This window comes from Eschrichtius robustus, chromosome 18 (genome assembly GCF_028021215.1).
Source record: "Eschrichtius robustus isolate mEscRob2 chromosome 18, mEscRob2.pri, whole genome shotgun sequence".
Lineage (NCBI taxonomy): Eukaryota > Metazoa > Chordata > Mammalia > Artiodactyla > Eschrichtiidae > Eschrichtius > Eschrichtius robustus.
In genome coordinates this window covers 21,619,276-21,643,657 of record NC_090841.1, presented here as the reverse complement: position 1 = coordinate 21,643,657, position 24,382 = coordinate 21,619,276, and the positions used below count along the sequence as shown (strand labels likewise).

The following is a 24,382-nucleotide window of genomic DNA, read 5'->3' as shown; positions in this document are numbered from 1 at the left end:
ATCCTTTTCAAAGGCACCTTAATATTTATATTAAACATTATATAGTCAAAGTGGGACGGAATTACCTTTGGGTCTTTCTAAAAGTCTCTGACATGTTTCTCTGACTTTAGTAAAGAGTTCAGAACCAGCCAACTTTTTAGAGATCCCAATTCTCAGCATAACGGCTCCAGGCGTGAATTTTAAGAGTGCAGCCCCAGGCTCTCGTGGTTCTTTCGGATGCTTTGGCATAAGACCAGACCAGTCCACATCTATCACATCTAATGGATCTACAAAAAGTTAAAGAACAGAATTTTATTACACCAAGAAATACATTCTTGTTATCTGTAGAGAAATACAGATTCCAAGCCACAGAAAGCATTAAATAACAAGTAATATAAATCAAAAAAGGCATATTCTTGAAACAAAAGATTTTCTATCAAAACTAATATTTAGAATCTTAAGGACCTCTACAAATAACTTTCTCACCAAAAGAAAAGAGGCAAAGAGGTCACAGGCGAGTGCCTCCGCCCCCATTTCATTTATATGTGGAATCTAAAACGAAAAGAATCAAACAAAAAGAAAACCAAACTCATAGATACAGAGATTGGTGGCTTCCAGAGGGGAAGGAATGTGAAGTTTAGACAAAATGTGTGAAGGGTATCAAGAGGTACAAACTTGCAATTATAAATAAATCATGGGGATGTAATGTATAGCATGGTAACTATAGTCAATAATATTGTATTTCAACATTAAAAGTTGCTAGAAAGTATATCTAAAAAGTTCTCATCACAAGAAGAAAAATTTTGTAACTTTGCATGGTGACAGATGGTAACTAGACTTAATGTGGTGACTTTGCATGGTGACAGATGGTAACTGGACTTAATGTGGTGATCATGTTGCAATGTATACAAATGTCAAATCATTAGGTTGTGTACCTGAAACTAATGTATGTCAATTATACTTCAATAAAAAAACCCAAAACCAAAAAAAAAAAGGCAAGCAAACAAACACCTAAGCAAACCCATTCCTACAAATAATGCATTTAAATTGCTTGAGAGATCCTCAATGAAAGAACTCCATTATTTCAGTAAGATTAGGTCTGACATTTTGAAGGTTGGTACCAGAATCATTTCAAGGGTTAATTAAATCTAGGAGTGTATTTAGTTTGCATGTGTGCATGCATACACAGACACAGTTTACCTTTTAAAAACAAATGATTCATTATGAAATAACTTTAAGAATCAGGCAGTGGCTATGATTAAAATTGAGAATAATCTATCCACTGATAAGTCACAGTTTAGGAAATTAACAAAATAATGTTCTATTCAGAAATACCTAATAGCTGATAATAATAAAGATAACGCTCATATATACATTATACATGAGTAGAAAAAACTGTAAAATATAAGAGCAAATTAAGTCAAAATAAGAATTTAATATTCTGTATACCCAAAGCAAAGACCCTCACTATGATTAAAAAAAATTGTTAGTAACAATTAGACTAATTGGGATGATTCAACAAGAACACTGAAGGGGGCTGCTTCACGGTACAGTCACTGGAGTAAGCTCTGGCAATGAATAAAGTACTATAAATGGAGATAATTACTGAATTTAGAAAATTGAGAGAGAAGTATATACACAGTGTTCAAATATAACCTCAACCTTTGTAAATTTCTGAATGGTCATTTCAAAAGTTGGTTTGTGGCAGCACGGTTGTGACGCTCTGTACCATACACCTACCATCTAGAACACTGCTAGACAATCACTGTTTGATAGGAAATCTTACAATTGTGCTATTTTAAATAATGCCCTTTCCAATTTATAGGCAATGTCTACTTAAAAATGAGCAGAGCATATTAACTATAATTTTCATTTTATTGGCCCTTCAATGTTAGTTAAAACAGAAATGGGAAAATTCTAACTGCATTTTATCAATCCTTACAGCACGAAAGGGAACAAAGAATATCACAATACCATAATTAAACATTTCTTACATTCAACCACCTCTGCAAATGATTACCTGGCATCTTCTCCTCATCCTGTTGGTCCTCCCTCTTTTCAGCATCACCTGCCAGAATTTCATCTAGTTCATCATCACTAATTGGCTCATATCCTTCTCCAGCACCAGATCCTAACGAATGCACATCATCTAACTTGGATTCGTCATCTCCTGCTAAACAGAAAAATTAATTTCATGCCAAAGAGAGTGTTAAGGGAAAGGGATATCTAAGTGAAACCAAAGAGGAGAAGCTGTGCACACTAAAAAAAGTTGAAAAGCATTTTTTTATTTGAAAACTATATTTCTTAATTATTCAAAACACTTGATAACTCCAAAAGAAAACTTAAAAATTAAATTTAGTTTTAATGGCAAGAACACAATATGGACAGCAATATCAAAATAGGTTATAAAATTACAATTAAAATATGAGAAATAAAATCTACCACTAACATGTTAACGTTGATATTATGTTGTTAATTTTTTATAATAAAACTTTAAGTCCAGAGAAATCTAATTTCAAAAGGATGCATTAATTTCTTTATCAAAATAAACTCATTAATTTTAAAGAACTTGCAAACTAATTAGTAAAATTTATTTGAAACTTTAACCACTGGCGTACCTTCCATTTCTTTATTTACCAACTTTTCTCAACTACCTAGGCTAAAGCTTTGTCTCCTGGTGACTTAGCTGTGAACTTGAATTATCATAAAACTACACAGTACACTTAATATTTCTAATCAGGTGTTATCCATACACTTCACTGAGTTTACAACACTAGTTTTCAAAATGCAACAGCATGCTTTATAAAACTTACAGCAAATAAAATATAATATACTATGAGATGTTTCTAGTCATTCTAATAATTTTCTACTCTATTAAATTCTGTAGTAATCTCCTCATACCCCCGCCATTCACTTCTAAAGTAAACAATTTTAATAACTTCATTACACAGATATACATCTAAACATAAATGCAAATAATAGGATTTTTAACTTTTCAAGCTTTATCAAACTCATTGTCCTACTTTAAGTGGATAAAATTTTCCATTTCACAATAGGTAATTCACCTCTAAATTTCTATGCTGTGTTATCTGTGATCACAACCAATGAATGGTATATTTTAGGGATGAAGGGCACGAACTCCAATCACAAGAGAGAGATTACAATGACTGGTTACAATTATATTCAATTATACCCCAAGGTTGTACCTCCAAGAGTACTATGGCTCACAAATTGATGCCATTTAAATTCAAATTTGAGATAAAAACGTGAAGACCACTGAGGCAGAAATGTTTTTGTCAAGTAGAAAAAATATGTAACAGTTGGCGTATTGGAATATATCTAACCGAATAACCAAAAGATGTAAGGATGTTTATAGTTTTAAAAGAATGTGAATTTTATTCTGGGACTAGTGCTACAACACAGCAAATAAGAAGAATATGAACTATTACTGCTTATGTACTAAGTATCCCAGAAGTTTCTTGGGGGCTTGAAGTAGAGAGGTTATGTCAGAACAATGGTGTAAGCACCAGTATTAGAATTGGACAGTTCGTGGAGGCAGAATTTCCAGGAGAATTTTCAGGGGGCCCATTACTATTATTAACCTGGGCTATAATTCACCAAAGAATAAGATGCAGAACATGTATGCACAGGCAGAACATATTTTCATTCATCAGCCATTTATTGCATCCTTGCTAGAGTCTTGATGATAAAGAAATGAAAAGCTATGGTGCCTAACAAAGGAGTACAGTATAGTGGTGAGAAAACTATGGAAAAATAATTATAATATGGCACAGGGATGCTATTAAAGATGTATAAACAAGGTGCTATGGCGATTTGAAAGAGTAAGCACCTTTAGCAGAGAAGGCTTCGTAGAGGAAATAATGCATAAACTGGGACTTGCAGTTTGAGTAAGAGAAGATAAAAGGGAAAAGGTCTATCAGGCAATGGGAAGAGCAAGTACAGAGAAGGCTAGAGAAGGAAGCCCATTCAGAGTGCAGAGGCATAAGTCAGCTTGTATAGCATTATCAGGGGTGAAGGATTGGAGAGTGGATGTCCATACAGCTGAGGTTGGCTCTGAGTGGGCAAAAGGGTGGATGTGGCCTTCTCGGGGTCCCTCATTCTAGGAGCGGGAAGTCATTTTAATAAGGGATCTGAGCATCCCCAGATTTTACTATCCGTGGAGGGCTCTGGAACCCATTCCTGCAGATACTGAGGGACTGAGGGACGACTGTAATCATTTATTTCATTTAGGCTTATTTGAACCAAGTCTACCTTGATAGTACTAATGAGTGGAACACATTTTTTAAGTATCATAGGGCTTTTCCTTATAAACTCTATTTTCCCTAAAACAATGGAGTCAATATGCATATCAGATGACCTTTCAAAAGGAAATATTTGTTTGCTATGAAATCTGAAAAGGAATGGAGCACTGAAACAGACAAAAAGGCGTGACACTCACCTTCCATACTCTCTGTTCTCTCAGCTTTATTTGTATCTTCAAATCCCTGCAGAGATCCTAGATCTTTATCCATTCTTTCTTTATCCAAAGCTAAAGAGTCCCGGGAAGTGCCTTCTAGGTCTCTTTCATGTTCACTCTCCAGTTTTGCTTCACTGCGTTTTATGGACTCTATCTGAGGACTCTCAAAACTTCTGTCTCTGTCCCTGTCCCTGTCCCTTTCCATGGAATCAGAGATTAACCTCTCCCTTTCCCTGTCCAAGTCTCTCCTTTTGTCTCGTTCTCTCTCCCGTTCCCGTAGTCGATCTCGGTCCCTGTTCCGGGGCCAATCTTTATCGGCATCTCGCTCCCATTCTCTCTGCCGTGCATCTCTCCTCTCTCTCTCCCGCTCTCTCTCGTGATCATAACGATCACGCTCTTGAAGCCTATCTCTGCTATCAAACGACCCTGATCTTGAATGGACCTGTCGATCTGACTCAGGAGAACTTCTTCTTGAACTATGGCTTCTTGAATCCTGGCGATCTAAAATAAATACACCATATACAAAGAGTTAACACGTGATAAAATGGAAATAAAAGGCTTCATCTTTAAGGTCCTTTAAAACTGACAATTTATCTTTTTCTATATTTATTTTAAATTATCCAAAGGACCCATCTTGATGAAAAATTCCACCTCTCAAAGTGTTAATTAAAATATGTAAAAAGCATGTTTCCTTGTTTATTTCCACTATAACCACAAAATATCTTCAAAGAAATAAATACATAAAGTGTTTAAGCAGTAACAGAAATGATCATTTCATTATCTGACCTCTTCCTATCCCCCTACCTTATTTTCTGTGGTCAAAAGAGAAAGTACTGGTTGCAGGAAGAAGAGCCAGCAAGTTAAAATTTTAGGCATCAAGAGAGGACTTGAATACGTAAGCGCGTCCACCAAGATATACTACTAAAATCCTGGTATTAAACTGACTTCACTGAATGTACCTCTACTATAATGCTGCTAGTAATGTGATAACAGGTAACATTTTGGTGGGATGGTTAAGCTTTTAGGTTCCTTGAAATTTAAGGCAGCATATAAAGTAACCAATTTAGCATTTACTTTAAAATTATGATTTGCACAAAACATAAAACTGTACAAAATATACAAATATACTAACATAGGAAACAGTGGTTAGATTATAATTCATTCTTATTACCTGAAGAAGTACTTCGACTGGGTTCTCCACGCTTTAGCTGATCAATCCTAGATTTTCTCTCTCCTGTGATTTCTAGACTTTTTGTTTTTTCTCTGTCTCTTGAGCCACTATGCAGTACTCTCTTTCGACCACTTTGGTCATCCCCACTTCGATGTGCAGAATCATTGGACGGGGAGCGGAGACGGCCAGATGTATGACTACGATTACTCCGATTGCTGCCAAGGCTGCTACTCCTCTTTTGATCCACTGGCTTGCGATGTGGTGCATCCTCTATGGTAACATGAGGCGCCTCTACCTTTTCCACTCGTGTTCTGTGGCATTTTCTATGTGAGTCTTCATTGGTAAAAGCGTTGGTGGTGTTGGCTGGGGTGGAAGAGGTGGAAATGGTGGTGGTCAGTGTGTTGAAGCTGGTGGCAGCAGGAGTCGTCGTCATGGCAAGAGGAGGAGGAGGAGGAGGAAGAGAAGACGGGGAAGGAGTCCTTCCGGGAGTAGCAGCTGTGGCAGCGTGCTCTGGTTCTGTCACCTCTGCGCGGTCAGGCACGTCCTCATCAGACCAGTCACTGAACGCTGTATCTTCTTTCTTCTGAGGATCCTCCATAGTGCCATCCTTATCACTGGGCATTTCAACCAATTCCTCCTTGGTTGTGATAGGGGGAGTCCGTGGGCCTCTCTTCTTCTTACTCTGCTGGACTGCTTCTTCATCAGAAATGTCAGAATCACCTTTGGACCTTTTACGCTTTTTTTCAACGCTTTTCTTCTTCTGTCCTTTTTTTGGTGAAAATACTTGACCATCTTCAGACATTGTCTCTGTGTTACCCCTGTCCATTCCAACATCATCTTCTTTCTTTTTCTTAATAGGTTTCTTTTGAATTTTTGCTTTTTTCTTGTTTTCATCATGAGCTCGATCAGATGTGTCTCGATCTTCAGATGGGTGGTGTCCTATCATGTCTTGTGAACGAGTTCTTGAGCTCTCCATGATTTCAGTCTGTTCTCTCTGCTTATCTACAGAAGAAACTTTCTCTTTGAACTCCTGCTCTTCATAGCGCCTTGAACTTTCTTTTCTTTCTGGTTTACGATCTTCCTCTTTCCACCTACCCTGTCTGTCTTCTGTAAGGTGGGATGGACTAAGAGAACGAGATTCTTGAGGTCGAACAACCTGGCTCAAGAGTCTGTGTTTTTCATCTATACAAAAAGATAAAAGTAATCACACTTTCACCATGTTAACAATATTGCATGCTACCTATAAATAATAAACCAATCTCTCCCTTTTCCTTTTAAAAGTTTAAAAATAACAACTTCAGTAAAAATAAAAATATGGCTTTACTACAACTAGTAGGAAATAACAGTGCCATTATGGTACAATGACTGTATTTCTAACACATACTTTAGTCACAATGGGAGATATTCAGAGACAGTAGAGCAAGAAAACATTTTAAATCTTAATTCATCATTTCCTATTGATGTGAAAGAATGGTCTCGTGGTTACAAATGAATATGACTATAGAGACGTGGAAAACAGATCCTGCTTACTTTTATCATCTCCACTGTTGTAGGCGTCACTGTCAGGAGAATGTTCTCGCCGGCGCTTAGGTGACTGACGAGGGCTAGGACTCCCTTCATTTCTATAGCGCTTCCTAAATTGGACAAATGTAATTTATAAAATTCCAGGGGATAAAAAAGATTTCTTTACCACATTTTTACTATTATTTTTTGCTGTAACTAGAATGTATAATTGTAGGATTATAATACTATCAGAAGCTAGTGGGAAGCAGCTGCATAGCACAGGGAGATCAGCTCGGTGCTTTGTGACCACCTAGAGGGGTGGGATAGGGAGGGTGGGAGGGACACACAAGAGGGAGGGGATATGGGGATATATGTATACGTATAGCTGATTCACTCTGTTATACAGCAGAAACTAACACACCATTGTAAAGCAATTATACTCCAATAAAGATGTTAAAAGAAAAAAAAAAAGAGTGACGGAGTATGGCAAGAAAGAAACAGAAACAAAATAGAATGAGAAAACGGTAGTGATGGAAATTCTATGGTAATTTTCTATTATATAAATGAATGAATATCCAGTAATCAATAAATTATGAATTTTAGGTCTCAAAAAATAAAGTGTGTATTCCTGCTTCATCCAGAACTTTAAATGTCCCATCACAATTAGAGATCTAAGTAAAGATAACACTCAAATGAACTTATTTACAAAATGGAAGTATAGTTTGTAGAAAACAAACTTATGGTTACCAGGGGACAAGGGTGGGGAGGGATAAATTGGGAGATTGGGATTGAGATATACACACTACTATATATAAAATAGACAACTAATAAGAGCCTGCTGTATAGCACAGGGAACTCTACTCAGTACTCTGTAATGACCTATATGGGAAAAGAATCTTAAAAAAAAAAAGAGTGGATATATGTATATGTATAACTGACTCACTTTGCTGTACACCTGAAACACAACATTGTAAATCAACTATACTCTAATAAAAATTAAAAATAAATAAATAAAGGTAACACTGGCAAAAAATAAAGAGAACACAATTAAAACCAAAAAAAAAAAAAAAAAAAAACAACCAATACTCTCAGAGCTATCTATATCATACAAAGGGTATTCAGCATCTTTAATAAAATTCTTCATTTGTTAAGACTTACAACTGTGGACTTAAAATACATGGCACCACCTCTTTTTTTTTTCATGTAGATGTAGAATCACTCACTGAAATTCACCAGATTTAACTACTGCAAAGTGGTAACATATAGCAGAGGAATCAATGTACCCTCTACTGAAACTTATTCATTAGTTTTACCTTTTTATGGTATAGAAATACCTTATGTTGGGAAGCCACATGAGAAAATCTAGTATTGGCTTTGGAGTCAAAAAAGACTTGAGTTCAACTTCTAGTCATGTTACTTATGATGCAACCTTAGGTAAATTCCTTGAAGTCATTCTTAGCTTTCTCATCTGAAAACAGCTGAAAAAATGGGGGTCCATCTCATAAAATTGCAATGAGGAATAAGTTAGTTATGTCATAAACCCAGTGCCAGTCATGTTGTGGGTACACTGTAAAAATCGATTTCATCTCATCTCTTAGAACTAAATCTTCTGCTTGATGACAAATTAATAAAATAATTCATATGTTAACTGTATTTCTTGGTCTTCAGTTAAACTTTAAATGACTAGTGATTTATATCTCTGGATACTTAAGTTATTCTAGTGTTTTCCTATATTTTTGTTAAATTTTGACCACTTTTTTTTTTTTTTTAAGCTAACAATGTTTGTAAATACTATGGCCAAAAGTTGAGAAACACTGCAGTACATGAGCACATTATCTCCTTGACAGCTCATTGATATAGATGAGCAACCAGGTGGAAAAGGAGACCCCAGATGTAGTATGACAACTCACAGGCCCAAGCTTGTGCAATTCCTTATCAAAAGCTCCTGCCATCATTAGGCAGTCTCTGTCCCCATTCTTTGAATCTGGGCTGGCCCAGTGACTTACTATGACAGGAAGATGTGGTGAAAAGGACAGTTTAAGTTTGGACATTTAGGACTCAAGAGGCCTTGCAGCTTCTGCTTTTGCCTTCTTGGTATGTTTCTACTATCATATGCAAAAGCAGAGTTTAGACTACTGGAGGATGAGAGGTCATATGGAAGAGAAAAGAAGATGCCCTAAGCAACAGCCAGCACCAATTGCCAGACATGTGAGTGAGCCCATTTTGGGTCATTCAGACCCAGCTGAACTGCCAGACTGACTGGAGAAACATGAGTGATCCCAAGTGAGACCAGGAGAAGAGCCACTCTGCTGAGCCGAAACAAAATTGCTAACCCACAGAATCATGACCAAATAAATGGTGGTTGTTTTAAACTTCTAACTTCTCATGTGGTTTGATACACAGCAAGAGATAATTGATAACATAAGAAAATATAAAACATGCAAAAAAACGAAATTTAATTTCAAGGAAGTATCTACAGAAACAAAATTAGAGTAAAATAAATACTACGACAATCCAACAAACCTTCCTCATAACCATGGTTAAAAACAAAAGTGCTGGATAAATTCAACTACTGAGATGACAATATAATTGATGAAAACATCAAGATGTTAACCTCATATAACTAGTTATTTTATAGAGCTGTTAACTCCTAAATTTCTGGGGCCCTTGTCAATGCTTGGAATGTCTAGCCACGAAAAACTAGAAGGAATTTTGGCTACTGTAAGCTGAGATCAGAAGCATGTAAAATATAATCAAAGCATAGGATTAAATAATAATAAATAACTAACAAAGATTTCAGAACTTTAATCTTAGAAGATAGAGAGTTAAAGAGGTCAGAGGAGAGAAGAGAAATAATATGTACTGTGTGCCTGCATGTGTTAAAGGTATTATCAATTTTATGTTAATGTGAGATTTTTTTTTTTTTTAAATGTGGGGAGAGGGAAGCGAGAGAGTGAACTACAGAAAACTTTGGCTGCAGACTGAAGGGAAGGCAAGACCTAATGGAAGAAGCCTCCATTTCTGTGCTACATTGTTGGTTTATAACCAAAATCCATAATAGCAATGATGAAAAAAGCCTAAAGCAGAGAGTGTATTCATTCACCATGAGGCAAATGAGGTAGAGGTAGAGACAAAGAAATTGAAGATATATAAATTATTTCCAGTTTGTCTTAACAAACTTAAATATACCCTCTATTCTAGTTGGTATTTAAAAAAAAAAAAAGCACTTAATTTTGATATGTTTGGTTTTATGTCTATAAAACCTCAAAATTGACCAGAGCCCAGATTTCTCATGGCTATAGTGATTGGCTTAGCTCTCTTATCTAACTCCTCTACTGATGAGAGCCCCAGCACAGAGAGGGCTACTGAGCTGATAGATATAACCCTGGGGTCATCCTAGCCATCATTTGGGTAAAAGCCTTCTGAGTCTAAAACTAATACAGAAAAAAAAAAACAGTGGAGATACACCACTCTATGCTTTGTTTGAGAATCTGGATATAGTCACATCAAAACAAACAAAAACTAACCCTGGACTTCCCAGATACCAGAGCAAATAAATTCTTATTGGTATTAAAAAAAAGAGAGAGAGAGAGAAAAGAAAGGAGAAAAGAGAAGATGCCCTCAGATATATAAGATAATAAGGACACATCTTTTTATTCCAATAACCTACTATAACTCCACAACCCAAGAGAGGATACCTCTCTATCTCTCTTCTAGCCATGCAGTGGTTCCAGAATTTCCTCAGTTCTCAGACACTGTGAATGCTTCTGCAGCCTGGGGGTAGTGACTCTAGACTTATACGTACACAAAACTCATAAAGGATTATCAGGAATAGCACACGCATTATGTCTTGGTGACAAGCCAACTCCATTAACTAGTTATAAAGTGGATACGATGGGACATAAACCCACTGATTCTACCACTTTTAGGTTGGATTCCTGTTAAAAACAAGTCTGTAGCAGTCAAATAAACCAATGTACCATCAAAAATGGCTGTAATTGGGCTTCTCTGGTGGCACAGTGGTTAAGAATCTGCCTGCCAATGCAGGGGTCACGGGTTCGAGCCCTGGTCTGGGAAGATCCCACATGCCGCGGAGCAACTAAGCCCGTGCACCACAACTACTGAGCCTGCACTCTAGAGCCCACGTGTCACAACTACTGAGCCCACGTGCCACAGCTACTGAAGCCCACGCACCTAGAGCCCGTGAGCCGCAACAAGAGAAGCCACCGCAATGAGAAGCCCGCGCACCACAACTAAGAGTAGCCCCTGCACACTGCAACTAGAGAAAGCCCGCGCATAGCAACAAAGACCCAAGCCAGCCAAAAATAAATAAATAAATTTTTTTTTAAATGGCTGTAATCAAACAGTAAACAAGAATTATTAACTATATCCCTTGGATACAGAAATAGTAGAATGAGAAAACTTATTTTTTTCTAGACAATTCAAAAGATGTTGAACACCAAATACATAAAGTAAAACTAAAATAAAGGAAAATGTAGAGAGGAAAAAGAATTAAGAGGATATCAGGGGCCCCTGAGAAGCATTAAATGGAACTTTCTGAACTCCTCACTGACAGGTAAAAAACTGGCTCACAATCACTTACTTTGATTTTCTCTCCTCGTGTCCATCTCTTGGATTCCTGTCTTCTCGGATATCTTCCCGCTTTTCTCTGCGGTCCTCTCGTCCTTTGTCTTTGTCTTCCCACTCCCTCTGGCGTTCTCGTTCTTTCTCCCTCTCTCTCGCTCTTTCTCGTTGTTCTCGCTCTCGCTCTCTCTCCCTCTCCCTTTCTTCTCTCTCCCGCTCCCGCTCTTTTTCCCTGTCTCGCTCCCTCTCCCTTTCCCTCTCTCGATCATGGTCCCGATCTCTCTCTCTTTCCCGGTCTCTCTCTTTCTCTCTCTCTCTCTCCCTCTCCCGTTCCCTAGCACGCTCTCTTTCTAGTTCTCTTTCTTTCTCTCTCTCCCGATCCCTCTCCCGTTCCCTCTCTCTCTCCCGCTCCCGCTCTCTTTCCCGATCTCTTTCCCTAGTCCTGTCGTCTCTTCTATCATCCGTTCTGTCTACTCTTCGTTCCTCTCTTCTTTCATCACGCTCAAGCTCGTCATTCCTTCCCTGATGTCGAATTGGTGAGCTTGGTCTTTGATCTACAATGAAAACCAAGTTTTGTCAGTGATTAATTTCACAGATAACCTATTGGTAAGACAGTATGGCAAATCTTACATTTTATCTGTGTATAGGGTCACACTGGCAACAAATATAAATCAGGTACTGTATTTACTTTTAATTTAATCATCCAAATAATCACCACTAGATGTTTAAGAATATTTCTTTTTCTTAAAGGTAATTTTTATTTGCCCTCTAACTACCATGTTTTCTGCTCCCCATCAACCCCCCTCCCGCCTCCCACTGATCCACCTTTGATCTTTCTCTGCATGCTCCCTACCCTGCCTCCAGCCCACTGCTCCAACCCCACTTTCTGCCATCTCTACCCTTCACCTCTGATCTTCTCTGTCCCCCCAGCAGGACCTGAGAACACTGGTGGCAAAGGATAGGGGCAGCAGGAGGTGTAGAAGATAGGAGCTGAAGGAAAAAAAAAATTTCCCTCGTAAGTCACACCTCTAATTTCAGGCCGAAATATATACACATCAAAGTGCAGCTATTATGTGAGGAAAATATAGTAGAACAAAACATCTGTCAATACTTGTTGCTGCAACATCAATTTATCATAAACTAGAATATTAAGGGTACTGATGCTTAGCAATCTTGAAATAATCAAATGTAAAAAGTGTTTCATATTAGTGATATATATTTATAATTAATAACTAACTACTAATCGACTAAAATTTTATTTAATCATATAACTGATTACTCAGATGAAGCGCTGTTTTCTTAAAATGTTAAATGATAACTCATCACATTTATGTGTATATATATATATATATATATATATATATATATATATATATTTTTTTTTTTTTTTTTTTTTTTTTTTAAATACATGACTCATATAAACACAAACTGAATGCATGCTACCTAGTATGCCCAGTTGAGAAATTAGTCTGGGATCAAAAGATGTCTAAGAAAATGGCATGAACTTTTCCAGAGATGGCCATTTTTGAAAGTAGGTCACTGTGCTATGATCTAGGCTACTGCGATGTCTCTATTTTCACACTACACAGTATTGTTTACTAGTTAGTCATAAAAGGCATACTACAATATGGCCAACAGGTTTGTAAGTGAAAACTCTGACATCAACTTATTAAGCAGAATAATTTTAGGATATTTTTAGTGAAGGGTTCAATCTAATAATTTGAATTTCCTTTCTTATCACAGATGAAAAAGATAAGAATTATCCATATTTATTAGATCAAGATATGAAAATTCACAGAATTTTAAAGCTAAAACAAAACAAAGCTAAACCTTGTCCAGCCCCTTTACCCCTTTTCTTCTTAGAATTTATGGTCAGAAGTTGATTTGTCAAAGTCACAGAGATGGTAGATACTTGGGATATCAGGACTAGAAGTCAATTTTCTTAAATCCTTTTTTACTTTTGCTGAAACCAGTTTAAATTTAAAATGGTTCTATTGTACTGCACTCTAGATTCCTGGAAGGCTGTACACTCATGTCTTAGACTGTCTGAATTCTTGGTTTGGGGATCATACTAATGTCACAATGATTACAAAACAACCTGAAACAAATTCAATACTGCAACTTATAGCAATTCATACTTGAAATTCCTGATTATAGCAGTGTTAGGGAACAGACTCCTTTACTCAGGCAAGCTTTTTTTGACAAATAAAAACTCTATTTTCCCAACCACAATGACAAGGTTACTTACTTCAGAGAAAATGGAAAGGAACACCACTTTAACACATCTCAACTATCTTCCCTATCTTTCCCCAAAAATGTGTTTTTCAAAAGCGTGCTTCTCTTCATGTATTTCCTTATTTTAATCAATGGTATACCCATTCATGACAGCTGGAAACCTCTGAGTTTTCCAAGTCCCGTCATATTCAAGTACCATCAATTTCACTCTCAAAATATTTCTTTATTCTATTTCCTCTCTCAATCCCTAAAATTAATATTGTTAACTTAGACTTTGATCAGCTCTTCTTAGATGCCCATGCTATCAATGGTCTAACTGGTGGGTATCCTTGTCTTCAGTATTTTTGCCAGACTCAATACCTTTTTTCTTTTTCTTTTTTTTGAGGAAAACTCTGTATTTTTTTCCAGCTGCTAAACAAACAAACAAAAACGCTTAAAAGCACTTATCTCCTAGGCAATGAAAAAGGCAAATAAATCCAAAATTTTTAGCCTGACTTTCTAGGCCATTTACAACGTGGTCTATAGTCTCTCACCCATCCTTCTTCCTAGCTTCTTTCCTTCCCTACCAATTATAGCACACCTCTACTCCAACCTCATAATTCTTTACTACTCCAAAGCATATGTTTCTTTTAGTCCTGTGTGTCTGCACATGCTGTACCCTCTCCCTGCAGTGTTTCTTCCATGGTTCCTTCTAGCCAACTCCAATTTATCTTTCAGGCCCTAATTCAGATGTCTCTTCTTTAGGAAGCTCTTATAGATTGCCTCAGTATTCTGTCTGCATCTTTGTCCTCTCACAGAACTTTATATAGTAGTAGTATTTATCATATTTAACTGTCTATTTGTACCCTAATTAGGCTGTGAAGAACTAACGGGAAGATTTAAATTCCTGAGCACAGAACAAGGTCCTGAACACATCTCTACCTTCAACCTTTATCTATCTCCCTTTGCTCACCACACTCTAGTCACAATGATCTTATTTCAAACTCTAGGACATACTAAGCTATTTCCTATCTCAGGGAATCGGCACACGTTCTTTCCTCTGCATGGAATGTTTTTACCCTCCAATACTTGCAATGCTAGCTTCTTCCCTTGCATTTATGCCTCTGCATAAATGTCATCGCAAATTTTTCATAAGCACACTATCTGAATAAAGTAGGTCCCTCTCATCCTTTATTTCTATCTGGATCCCTTGTATGTTTCCTTGACAGCACCCAACAATCACTTTTCTTTTTTCAGGGGGGATATCGTCCCCTTTATAAAGTTCTACAAGCACAAGTGTTGTACTCCAAAAACCTAGCAAAGTGCATGGGTACTCAATAAACATTTATAGAATATGTTATTATCAAAAATATATTTCTCTTTCAATCATACAACTGATATTTATTGAAGTAGTTACAGTAAAATAAAATAAAAAGGGAATAAGACTTATAGTCAGAAGACCTGAGTTTGACTTTTAGCTTTAGAACTTACTTCTCTAACACTGGAAAAATCACTACCCTTCTCTTAGCCCGAATCTCCTAAAATATGAAACATAGATTCTCTTATCATACCTAAACTCACGGATATTGAAAGATAAAAGGATTTAAAATATACATTCTCTGACTTAATATTATAAAGAATATTTGATTTAATTTGAGCCCACTGTGAAGCATCAATGCTCAATTCCCTACTCCATCAAGTCTTGTACTATATTAATCTCAGCATTACAGCAAACTTTACTTTAGTAACCAGGCAAGGTTAGTAAGACCTTCATAAGGTCATAAATGTTTAAAGGCCCTAATCTGTACAGAATAAAAGCTTGTTAAAGAAAGTACTTATAACCCTTCTTAAATGCCTTCTAGTATCTTGCTTCAAAACTGATTTAAGGGACTTCCCTGGTGGCGCAGTGGTTAAGAATCTGCCTGCCAATGCAGGGGGACATGGGTTCAACCCCTGGTCCGGGAAGATCCCACATGCCACGGAACAACTAAGCCCGTGCACCACAACTACTGAGCCTGCGCTCTGGAGCCCATGAGCCACAACTACTGAGCCCACGTGCCACAACTACTGAAGCCCATGCGCCTAGAGCCCGTGCTCCGCAACAAGAGAAGCCACCGCAATGAGAAGCCCCCGTACTGCAACGAAGAGTAGTCCCCGCTCGCCATAACTAGAGAGAGCCCGCACGTAGCAACGAAGACCCAACGCAGCCAAAAATAAATAAATAAATAAATTTATTTTTTTTTAAAAAAACTGATTTAAGAGATCATCTAGTAGAGCAACAGAACATTTTTAGCTTAAAATATACAAGAATTTAAAATGAGCTAAACCAAGTATTACATACTCTCAGAAAGGAACACGAATAAAACATTTCTCCAAACAACCCCCAGCCCTATCTTCATCAGTTTTTTCTTGTTTCTCCCTGGCAGTCCTTACAAGACTGTGTATCACAGCTAGTGAGTGAGTGGCCAGGATACTCAGATGAGAAACTTTACCTCCTGAATCAGAAATACCTGAAATGTCACCCAAGCATCTATATTCTTTAAAACGTTGTGAGCTGTTTGGTTAAGGTAAGAGACATACAGCAAGGCACCTTAACTCTTGCAGTATGCAAGTACCTACTAATTCAGTATCTGCTCTGTTACCAAGTAGGTACTGGTAGCTAGCTATTTACATAATCTCTCCTAAACTAAGTAAAAAAGGAAGATTATATGAATAAGTATAATAATTTAAAATGTGTCAACAAGCAAAAGTCTTAAAAGTTACTTTGTTAAAAAGTAAATTGATAATGGTTGAAAAAAAAAACAATTCTCCCAATCGATGTTGGTCACTATTTAATAATATTTCATTCAACAAACCTCTCTCTCTGTTGTCACGACGGTCTCTCTCTCCATGTCTTCTCTCAAAGGAAGAATCTCTTGCTTGATCTCTGTTGTCTCTTTCAGGATATCTGTCTCTTTCAGGATAGCTACTTCGAGTTTCCCAGCTGTCATGATAGTTGCTAGTACTACTGTGACTATCAATTTGAGAACCTCTTGTGCCTCGACTTCCTAAACAAAGGATATTCACACAAATATTTAACACGTACACTTTATTCAACAAGTTGTCAGTCACAATCTTTCCTCCCAAAAACATATAAAGATACGTGGGGTTTTTTTGGTTTTGGTGGTTTTCTTTGTATTTCAAAGTGTGGTATTCATTGTCAAAAAGGATATTAAATGTTGGATCAGAACACCCAAGGTGTCTAATGACTGACTTGGGTAAGCTAAGTCCCAGTTTTCCCTATCTATAAGAAAGGACATGTAATGGAATCATAAAGCAAAGAGACTCATTTCAATTAAGCCAAAAAACAACGAAACAAAAAATAAAAACTATTAATTCATATCTAAATCACAGAAATATCATAAAAATAATTAAGGATATGGATATATTGCACTGACTACAGTTTATAGTGAAAACATTCCAATACAGAACCAAGGTACTTTGTTGACAGTAGGTGGTACCTGAAATTTTTCATTAAAAAATTGGGAAATGAATGTTCACAGTAGTAACATTTTAGAATGTTCACAGTAGTTATAGCCCCAAACTGGAAAGTACCCAAATGTCTTTCAATGGGTGAAGGCTAAACAAACTGTGGTACATCCAGACCATGGACTATTACAACAAGGAGCAAACTGCTGATACACACAACAACTTGGATGAACCTCAAGGAAATTGTGCTGAGCGAAAAAGCCAATCTCAACAGCATACATACAGCAGGATTCCATTTATGTAACATTTGTGAAATAACAATTATAAAATGATGGACATATTAGTGGTTGCCAGGGGTCAAGGATAGGGGAGGGGATTTGAGTGTGGCTATAAAGAGGTAACACAGGGAGTCTTGTGATGATACAGCTGAGTATCTTGATTGTGGTGATGGTAATACAAGGCTACACAGAGACTGTGGAAAACAGTGTGGAGGTTCCTCAAAAAATTACAGAACTACTATATGATCCAGCAATTCCACTTCTGGGTATAGAGCCAGAGGAACTGAAATCAGGATCTGAAAGAGATATCTTTACTCCCATGTTCACTGCAGCATTATTTACAATAGCCAAGACATGGAAGCAACCTAAATGCCCAATGACAGATGAATGGGAAAAAAATGTGGTTAAAAAAAGTGGTATATACATATAATGGATTCAGCCTTTATAAAGAAGGAAATCCTGCCAGTTGCAACAACACTGAGGAACCTGGAGGATATTATGCTCAGTGAGATAAGTCAGACACAGAAGGACAAATGCTACATCGTATCACTTATATGTGGAATCTAACACAGTCAAACTTATAGAAGCAAAGAGTAGAATGGTGTTGCCAAGGGGCTCCGGGGAGGGGCAACAGGGAGGTATTAGTCAAAGGGTACAAAGTTTCAGTTGTACAAGATGAGTAAGTCCTAGAGATCTACTGTACAGCACAGTGTCTATAGTTAATAATACTGTACTGGAAACTCAAAAATTTGGTAAGAGGGTAGATTGTATGTTAAGAGCATTCTCATCTCACACACACACACACACACACACACACACACAAGTAATAAAGAGCGTGAGAAGAAACATTTACATGTTAATGGCACAGACTGTGGCGGTGGTTTCAAGGGTGTCTACGTGTCTCCCAGCTCAGCAAGTTGTACATATTAACGGTGTACAGCTTTCTGTATGTCAACACACCTCAATAAAGTGGTTTAAAAAACTGCATAGAGCTACACACACACCTTACATATAACAGGCTTTGAGCACTGAAAGAATTATAGCATAATTCTAAATATTTTAATGGGGGTATTTTAATAATCAATATATCTGTAAAGAATATTTTAGTAATTAAAGACCAGAAAGAAGAAATTTAAAACATTTTTAAAAAAGACTACAAATGGTCTACATATAACATCGAGGAATGAAAAGGTTAAATTGTCAGAACAGATGCTGCTAGGAGAAAATTAGTAAAAAAGTTATGTCTGAGGATACAACTCAGAAAACGAAAGAAAGATACAGAGATGGAAAATCTGAAAGTTAAGAATCAAGGAAGACACAGTGAGAAGATTCAACATATGTCTAACATATGTCTAACTATATGCTATTTAAATAGAAAGGTTGAAAGGATAGAATAAGCTATATCATACAAATACTAACCAAAAGAAATCTGTGAGTGGGATAATATTTTTAGACAAAAAAAACACCATTTGGGATAAAGAGGATCATTCTGTAATGATAAAAGGAATAATTTGCCTTATGTGTACCTACTAGCAACGCCTCAAAATATTCAAAGCAAAAATTGATCAAATTACACAAAATCAACAAATTCAAAATGACAGTGGAAGATTTAACTCACATCTCTGTAATGATAGAAAAAGCAGACTAGAAAAAAAATTAAATGTAGATTTGAAAGCATGGTTAACAAACTTGATCTTAGAGATACACCCTTCATATGGTGCAACCATTAAAAGCATATGCAGAATACATGAAAACTGACTGATGAGCCGCAAAATAAGTCTCAACAAAAACAAATGCCAAAAGACTGACTTCAATCTTCTCCGATGACAATTAAAATTGGGGTAGGGGATTTATTTTTAAAAGCATGACTGGAAATTTAAAATCCTATTTCTATACAACTCATGAGTCAAAGAAGAAATCATACTAAAATTCAGAAAGTGTTTAGAACAGATAAATATTATCAAACTGTCAAAAAACAGATAACTAGGGCTTCACTGGTGGCACAGTGGTTGAGAATCCGCCTGCCAAGGCATAGGACACGGGTTCGAGCCCTGGTCTGGGAAGATCCCACATGCCGCGGAGCAACTAAGCCCGTGCGCCATAACTACTGAGCCTGCACTCTAAGGCCCGCGAGCCACAACTACTGAAGCCCGCGCGCCTAGAGCCTGTGCTCCGCAACAAGAGAAGCCACCGCAACGAGAAGCCTGTGTACCGCAACAGAGTAGCCCCTGCTCGCTGCAACTAGAGAAAGCCCGTGTGCAGCAATGATGCAGCCAAAAATAAAAATAAATTTATATATATATAAAAAAAGATAACATCATTTATACATAAATTGTTCCAAATAAGAGAAAAAAAGAAGCAACACTTTCCAACACATTTTATATGGCTACTATAACTCTGAACTCTAAACCAAACAAAGACAATATAAAAAACAAAAGCTATGCAGTGGTATGGTGGAACCGGAGAGCCAACTGTGTGCACCTCTTCCCATGTCCACACTGAGTGACGTTAGTAGCTCAAAATCTGCTATGGCAGGAGTAATTTATACCATGGAAATTGGCATTAGCTACAAGCCAGGGCTTTTATCCTGAAGAGTAAGTTGTTAAATATTTACCATCATACCATTGATTATATGCCAATCTCAATTAAAAACAAAGATGCTTAATTCAAAATTAAATTTTAACACACCTATTTTAGAACTTTTTTAAAAAATGAAATGTGTATTTATCTTAGAAATGCAAGAATAGTTCTAAATTTTAAAAAATACATTAACATAAGTAACAAGGTAAAAGAGACTGACTATATGATCTCAAGATACAGAAAAGCAGTCATGATAGAAGCTGTCAGCTAAGTTTGGAAAATTAGGAGACATCCTTAACACAATAAAAAGCATCTGCTAAAAATTTACAAACACCATGCTTAATGGTGAAATGCCAGCAATAATCCTTTAAAATCTGAAACAAAGCAAAGACGCCCATTGTATCACTTGTAGTAAACAGTTCATTGAAACAGCTGCTCAGCAGGTTACTTGACAGTAAATAAATAATACTCAGAAAGTAAGAGCCAAATCTGTTCCCATACATAAATGTTTAAGAGAATCTAATTAGATCTACTAAGAAAATACAGCAACATCACAATGTAAGATTAGTATAAAAATATTAATTACCATTTCCATACACCAGCAATAAGCATCAGAAAAAATGTTTTAAAATATATTATTTGGTGCACCTGTACACAGTTATTCACTTAAGCAGTATTCAAAAACAAAAAAAAGATCAGAACACCTAAATATATAGGATTTATTAACTTTATGGTATATCCTACAACATACACTATGCACCCTTTCAAAAGGAGGTGGCTATTTACCAAGTTGACTGATAAGGAACCATCTCCAAGATTTTTTTTTTTAAATAAATTTATTTATTTATTTATTTATTTTTGGCTGTGTTGGGTCTCTGTTGCTGCACACAGGCTTTCTCTAGTTGCAGCGAGCGGGGGCTACACTCTGTTGTGGTGCGTGGGCTTCTCATTGAGGTGGCTTCTCTTGTTGCAGAGCACGGGCTCTAGGTGTGCGGGCTTCAGTAGTTGTGGCACATGGGCTCAGTAGCTGTGGCTCGCAGGTTCCAGAGTGCAGGCTCAGTAGTTGTGGCGCATGGGCTTAGTTGCTCCATGGCATGTGGGATCTTCCTGGACCAGGGCTCAAACCTGTGTCCTCTGCACTGGCAGGCAGATTCTTAACCACTGCGCCACCAGGGAAGTCCCCAAGATATTTTTTAAGTGAAAACAGCAGGGTATAGAGTATATAGTTGTGTGTTTTTTTTAAATAAAAATATTTTTTTAAACTATATTTGTAAAACCAGAGGAGAAAATGAATAGACACATACATCTGCTTGTGTAGAATATTCTTCAGACGGATACATACAAAATTGGTGAAAGAAGGAACCAGGTCAGGGATAGAAGGGAGGCTTTCACTATACATCCTTTTGCAGCTTTGAAATTCTGAACCATGTGAATGCATTATTAAAAAGAGAGAATTTTTTTTTTAAGTACCATTTACAATGGCAACAAAAATAGAGGGTACCCAGGAACAAAACATGTACAAGACCTTAACAGAAAAAGTTACAAATCAATAAATTTAATGTATGTGAAATAAAAATCCAACAGTTTTTCATGAAATTAAAAAAAAAAAAGACAACTCTTTTTTTAAATGTATATGAAAAAGCAAAGGGCCAAGAAAAGCCAAGACAACTATGAACGAGAAGGTGAGGGGCCTTCATCTTAACATGAAACTGTAATACTGACCAGGATAAACCAACAGGCCTCTGGAAAGAGCAAGAGTGGTCACAATTCTGCAGCAGTGTTTTGGGGAAGGGGAGTGAAGTGGGTGGAGGAAGAGAGCGGTCAAAGCTAACTCAGTTAAGGCAGTTTGGAGACAGTCAAGACCATATAGGTAGGTAGTTATTGATGATAATGGTGATGGCAAATGCTTTTTAGAGGAAGATAAGAAAAATGGCTCAAGATCCGGATAAATGATGTTTTGAGGTGGTTCTGAAGCAAGCACAAGTACTAATGAATACACAAGTCAGTCACTTCTGACACCATCAATTTTGAAAGCCCACGATTTAATCCCATTTTAATGATCATTTTATCTATATACCTGTTTATTAGAAATTATTTCTTTTTGATGCTACTTTTTTGCCTGATAGCAATTTTCTTAGTGTTCCACATTAAACAAGATGGTAGGCATGACTGGACATAGTTCAACCAGGAGGTCTAAGTCAGGCCCCATCTATCTTCTGCTACTGTAGCTAATAATTCCTATTCAGAGCTTATAGGGAAAATCACAAATTCAATTAATTGAAAACTACTTTGACAAAGTGATAATGAACGTCAGAAATAATATCTTTAGAAAACAAATCTTAGGAGGTTAATAATTTCTCTATGAACATACAACATACAGTTCACTGACAAGTCAAAAACCTTACCCTTTTCAGGTAACTCTGGACCTCTTCCCCTACTTCTGCCCATCCGATCATTCCTAATTTCACTTCGAGACTCAGTTCTGGACTCATTTCTTATTTCAGTGCGAGAACTTTCTTCTCTCAAATGGTTTCTGCCGTAACTTCGGGATTCTTCCTGATATGCGTCCTCCTTTCGATGAGCATCTCGACTTTCACGGTCCCTGTAGTCGTGGGCATCACGAGTAGACCGAGAATCTCTGGGATCGCGGCTCTCTTTGTTATCTCTGCTGTAATCTCGCATCTCCCTGGAGTCCCGAATGTCTCTGGAGTCTCTTAGTTCCCTTCGGTCTCTAGTATCTCTGGCATCTCTCCGATCCCGACCATCTCGAGGTTCTCTGTCATCTCTGTGGTCTCTAGAAGAGCTCTGATCCTGTTCATACTCTCGTTCTTCTCTTGTGTCCTTTTCTCTATCCCTTTTTCCTCTAGTCTCTGTAATGCAATTTTGGAAATACACTGTAATTCACAAAATTTTAGGAAACCAGACGATGTATTTAATACAGAGCTTTATATTTTTTAATACAATGGTAATTCATACTCTTTACAAAAAATAAAAGGAGAAAACATGGGCAAATGAGAAAAATAAAACTATCTGTAAGCTAAAATTCCAAAGGTAATTTTATTAACACCTGGATTATTTGTCTTGATTGGATAAACTTTGAACACGACCTTCTCGATCTTCTCACATCAACGTACCCATACTTACAACTCTTAAACAACTGAAACAAGTAAGTTGATCCTATCAATGATGGCCTACTTTTTAGAAATCACTTTTAGATCCAGAGGCACAAGTGACTTTAATCATCTCTACCAAGTATTAGGCCAGACTAGAGCACACATGACTACCTCCAATGTACTTAAGCACTTGAGACTAGCCTACAATTAGTATGCTGGCTGGTAAACACATACGGTTATTCACCCTTCTCTCTCTCTCTCTTATTTATTTTTTTGAGCTATTTAATGAAATCACACTCCTGTCTCTAAAGAGTTTTCTACTTAAGGCATTTTCTAACATTTCATAGAAAAATTTAAAAAAATAATTTCAGTTTTAAAAAAGCTGGAATGAACCTCAATAGTTATTTAATCTAAACTTGTCATTGTATAAATGAAGGAACAGAGGCCCAGAGCTTAAATGGTTTAGTCAGCCCCGTACATCATAGGAATTTGCAAAGATTAGAAACTATTCTTTAGAGATGCCTAGAAAAGTATAAATTGATTACAGCATAAATCTGATATGAACTGAAAAGAATTAACATGAGACCCTCAAAGAACAAACCCTGTACTTTTTATCAGATTCCTTCATAAATTGCTCTTACACTCTGGAACAGCCCCAAGATCTGAGGCTATTTTAGCAACTGTAGCAGCTCTTGGTCGAGGACATTATAAATTTACCTATGGCTAGGTCCACAGACTTTCTCTGCCCAGTATCCACAAGACCCCCTAGATTCTCATCAATAACTCAATAACTTATCTCCCCTGCAACATAACTGCCCATATGCCTACATCCATGAATGCCATATAAGGACAGAAGCGCTAGGCAAGAATCTGACAACATCCCCATCTCTTCTTGTGCACATCTATCCCTTCCAGTCCTCCTCCAGTACCAACTGTGCCTAGAAATTTGTACACTTAGTATTAGATTCTCTTTTTATGATACCCCCAGCTGTCTTTACGAATACATCTAGTTACT

The 24,382-nt window shown here is 37.0% G+C and overlaps 1 protein-coding gene across 8 annotated transcripts in view; it reads right to left on the bottom strand.

Moving 5' to 3' along the window:
- ZC3H13 (zinc finger CCCH-type containing 13) overlaps nucleotides 1-24,382 on the bottom strand; it is an 87,311-nt gene that overhangs the window by 6,928 nt on the left and 56,001 nt on the right. For 4 of the 8 annotated variants that reach the window (XM_068526636.1, XM_068526635.1, XM_068526638.1 and 1 more), the window contains 9 exons: nucleotides 22,660-23,124; nucleotides 16,784-16,975; nucleotides 12,621-12,704; nucleotides 11,734-12,268; nucleotides 7,158-7,261; nucleotides 5,628-6,809; nucleotides 4,439-4,957; nucleotides 2,000-2,152; nucleotides 66-266 (listed from right to left, as the gene is read on the bottom strand). In XM_068526636.1, the coding sequence (XP_068382737.1) occupies nucleotides 66-266; nucleotides 2,000-2,152; nucleotides 4,439-4,957; nucleotides 5,628-6,809; nucleotides 7,158-7,261; nucleotides 11,734-12,268; nucleotides 12,621-12,704; nucleotides 16,784-16,975; nucleotides 22,660-23,124 (3,435 nt within the window). The remainder of the gene's footprint in view (nucleotides 1-65; nucleotides 267-1,999; nucleotides 2,153-4,438; nucleotides 4,958-5,627; nucleotides 6,810-7,157; nucleotides 7,262-11,733; nucleotides 12,269-12,620; nucleotides 12,705-16,783; nucleotides 16,976-22,659; nucleotides 23,125-24,382) is intronic. The other 4 variants (XM_068526639.1, XM_068526640.1, XM_068526641.1 and 1 more) reach the window with 4 other exon arrangements.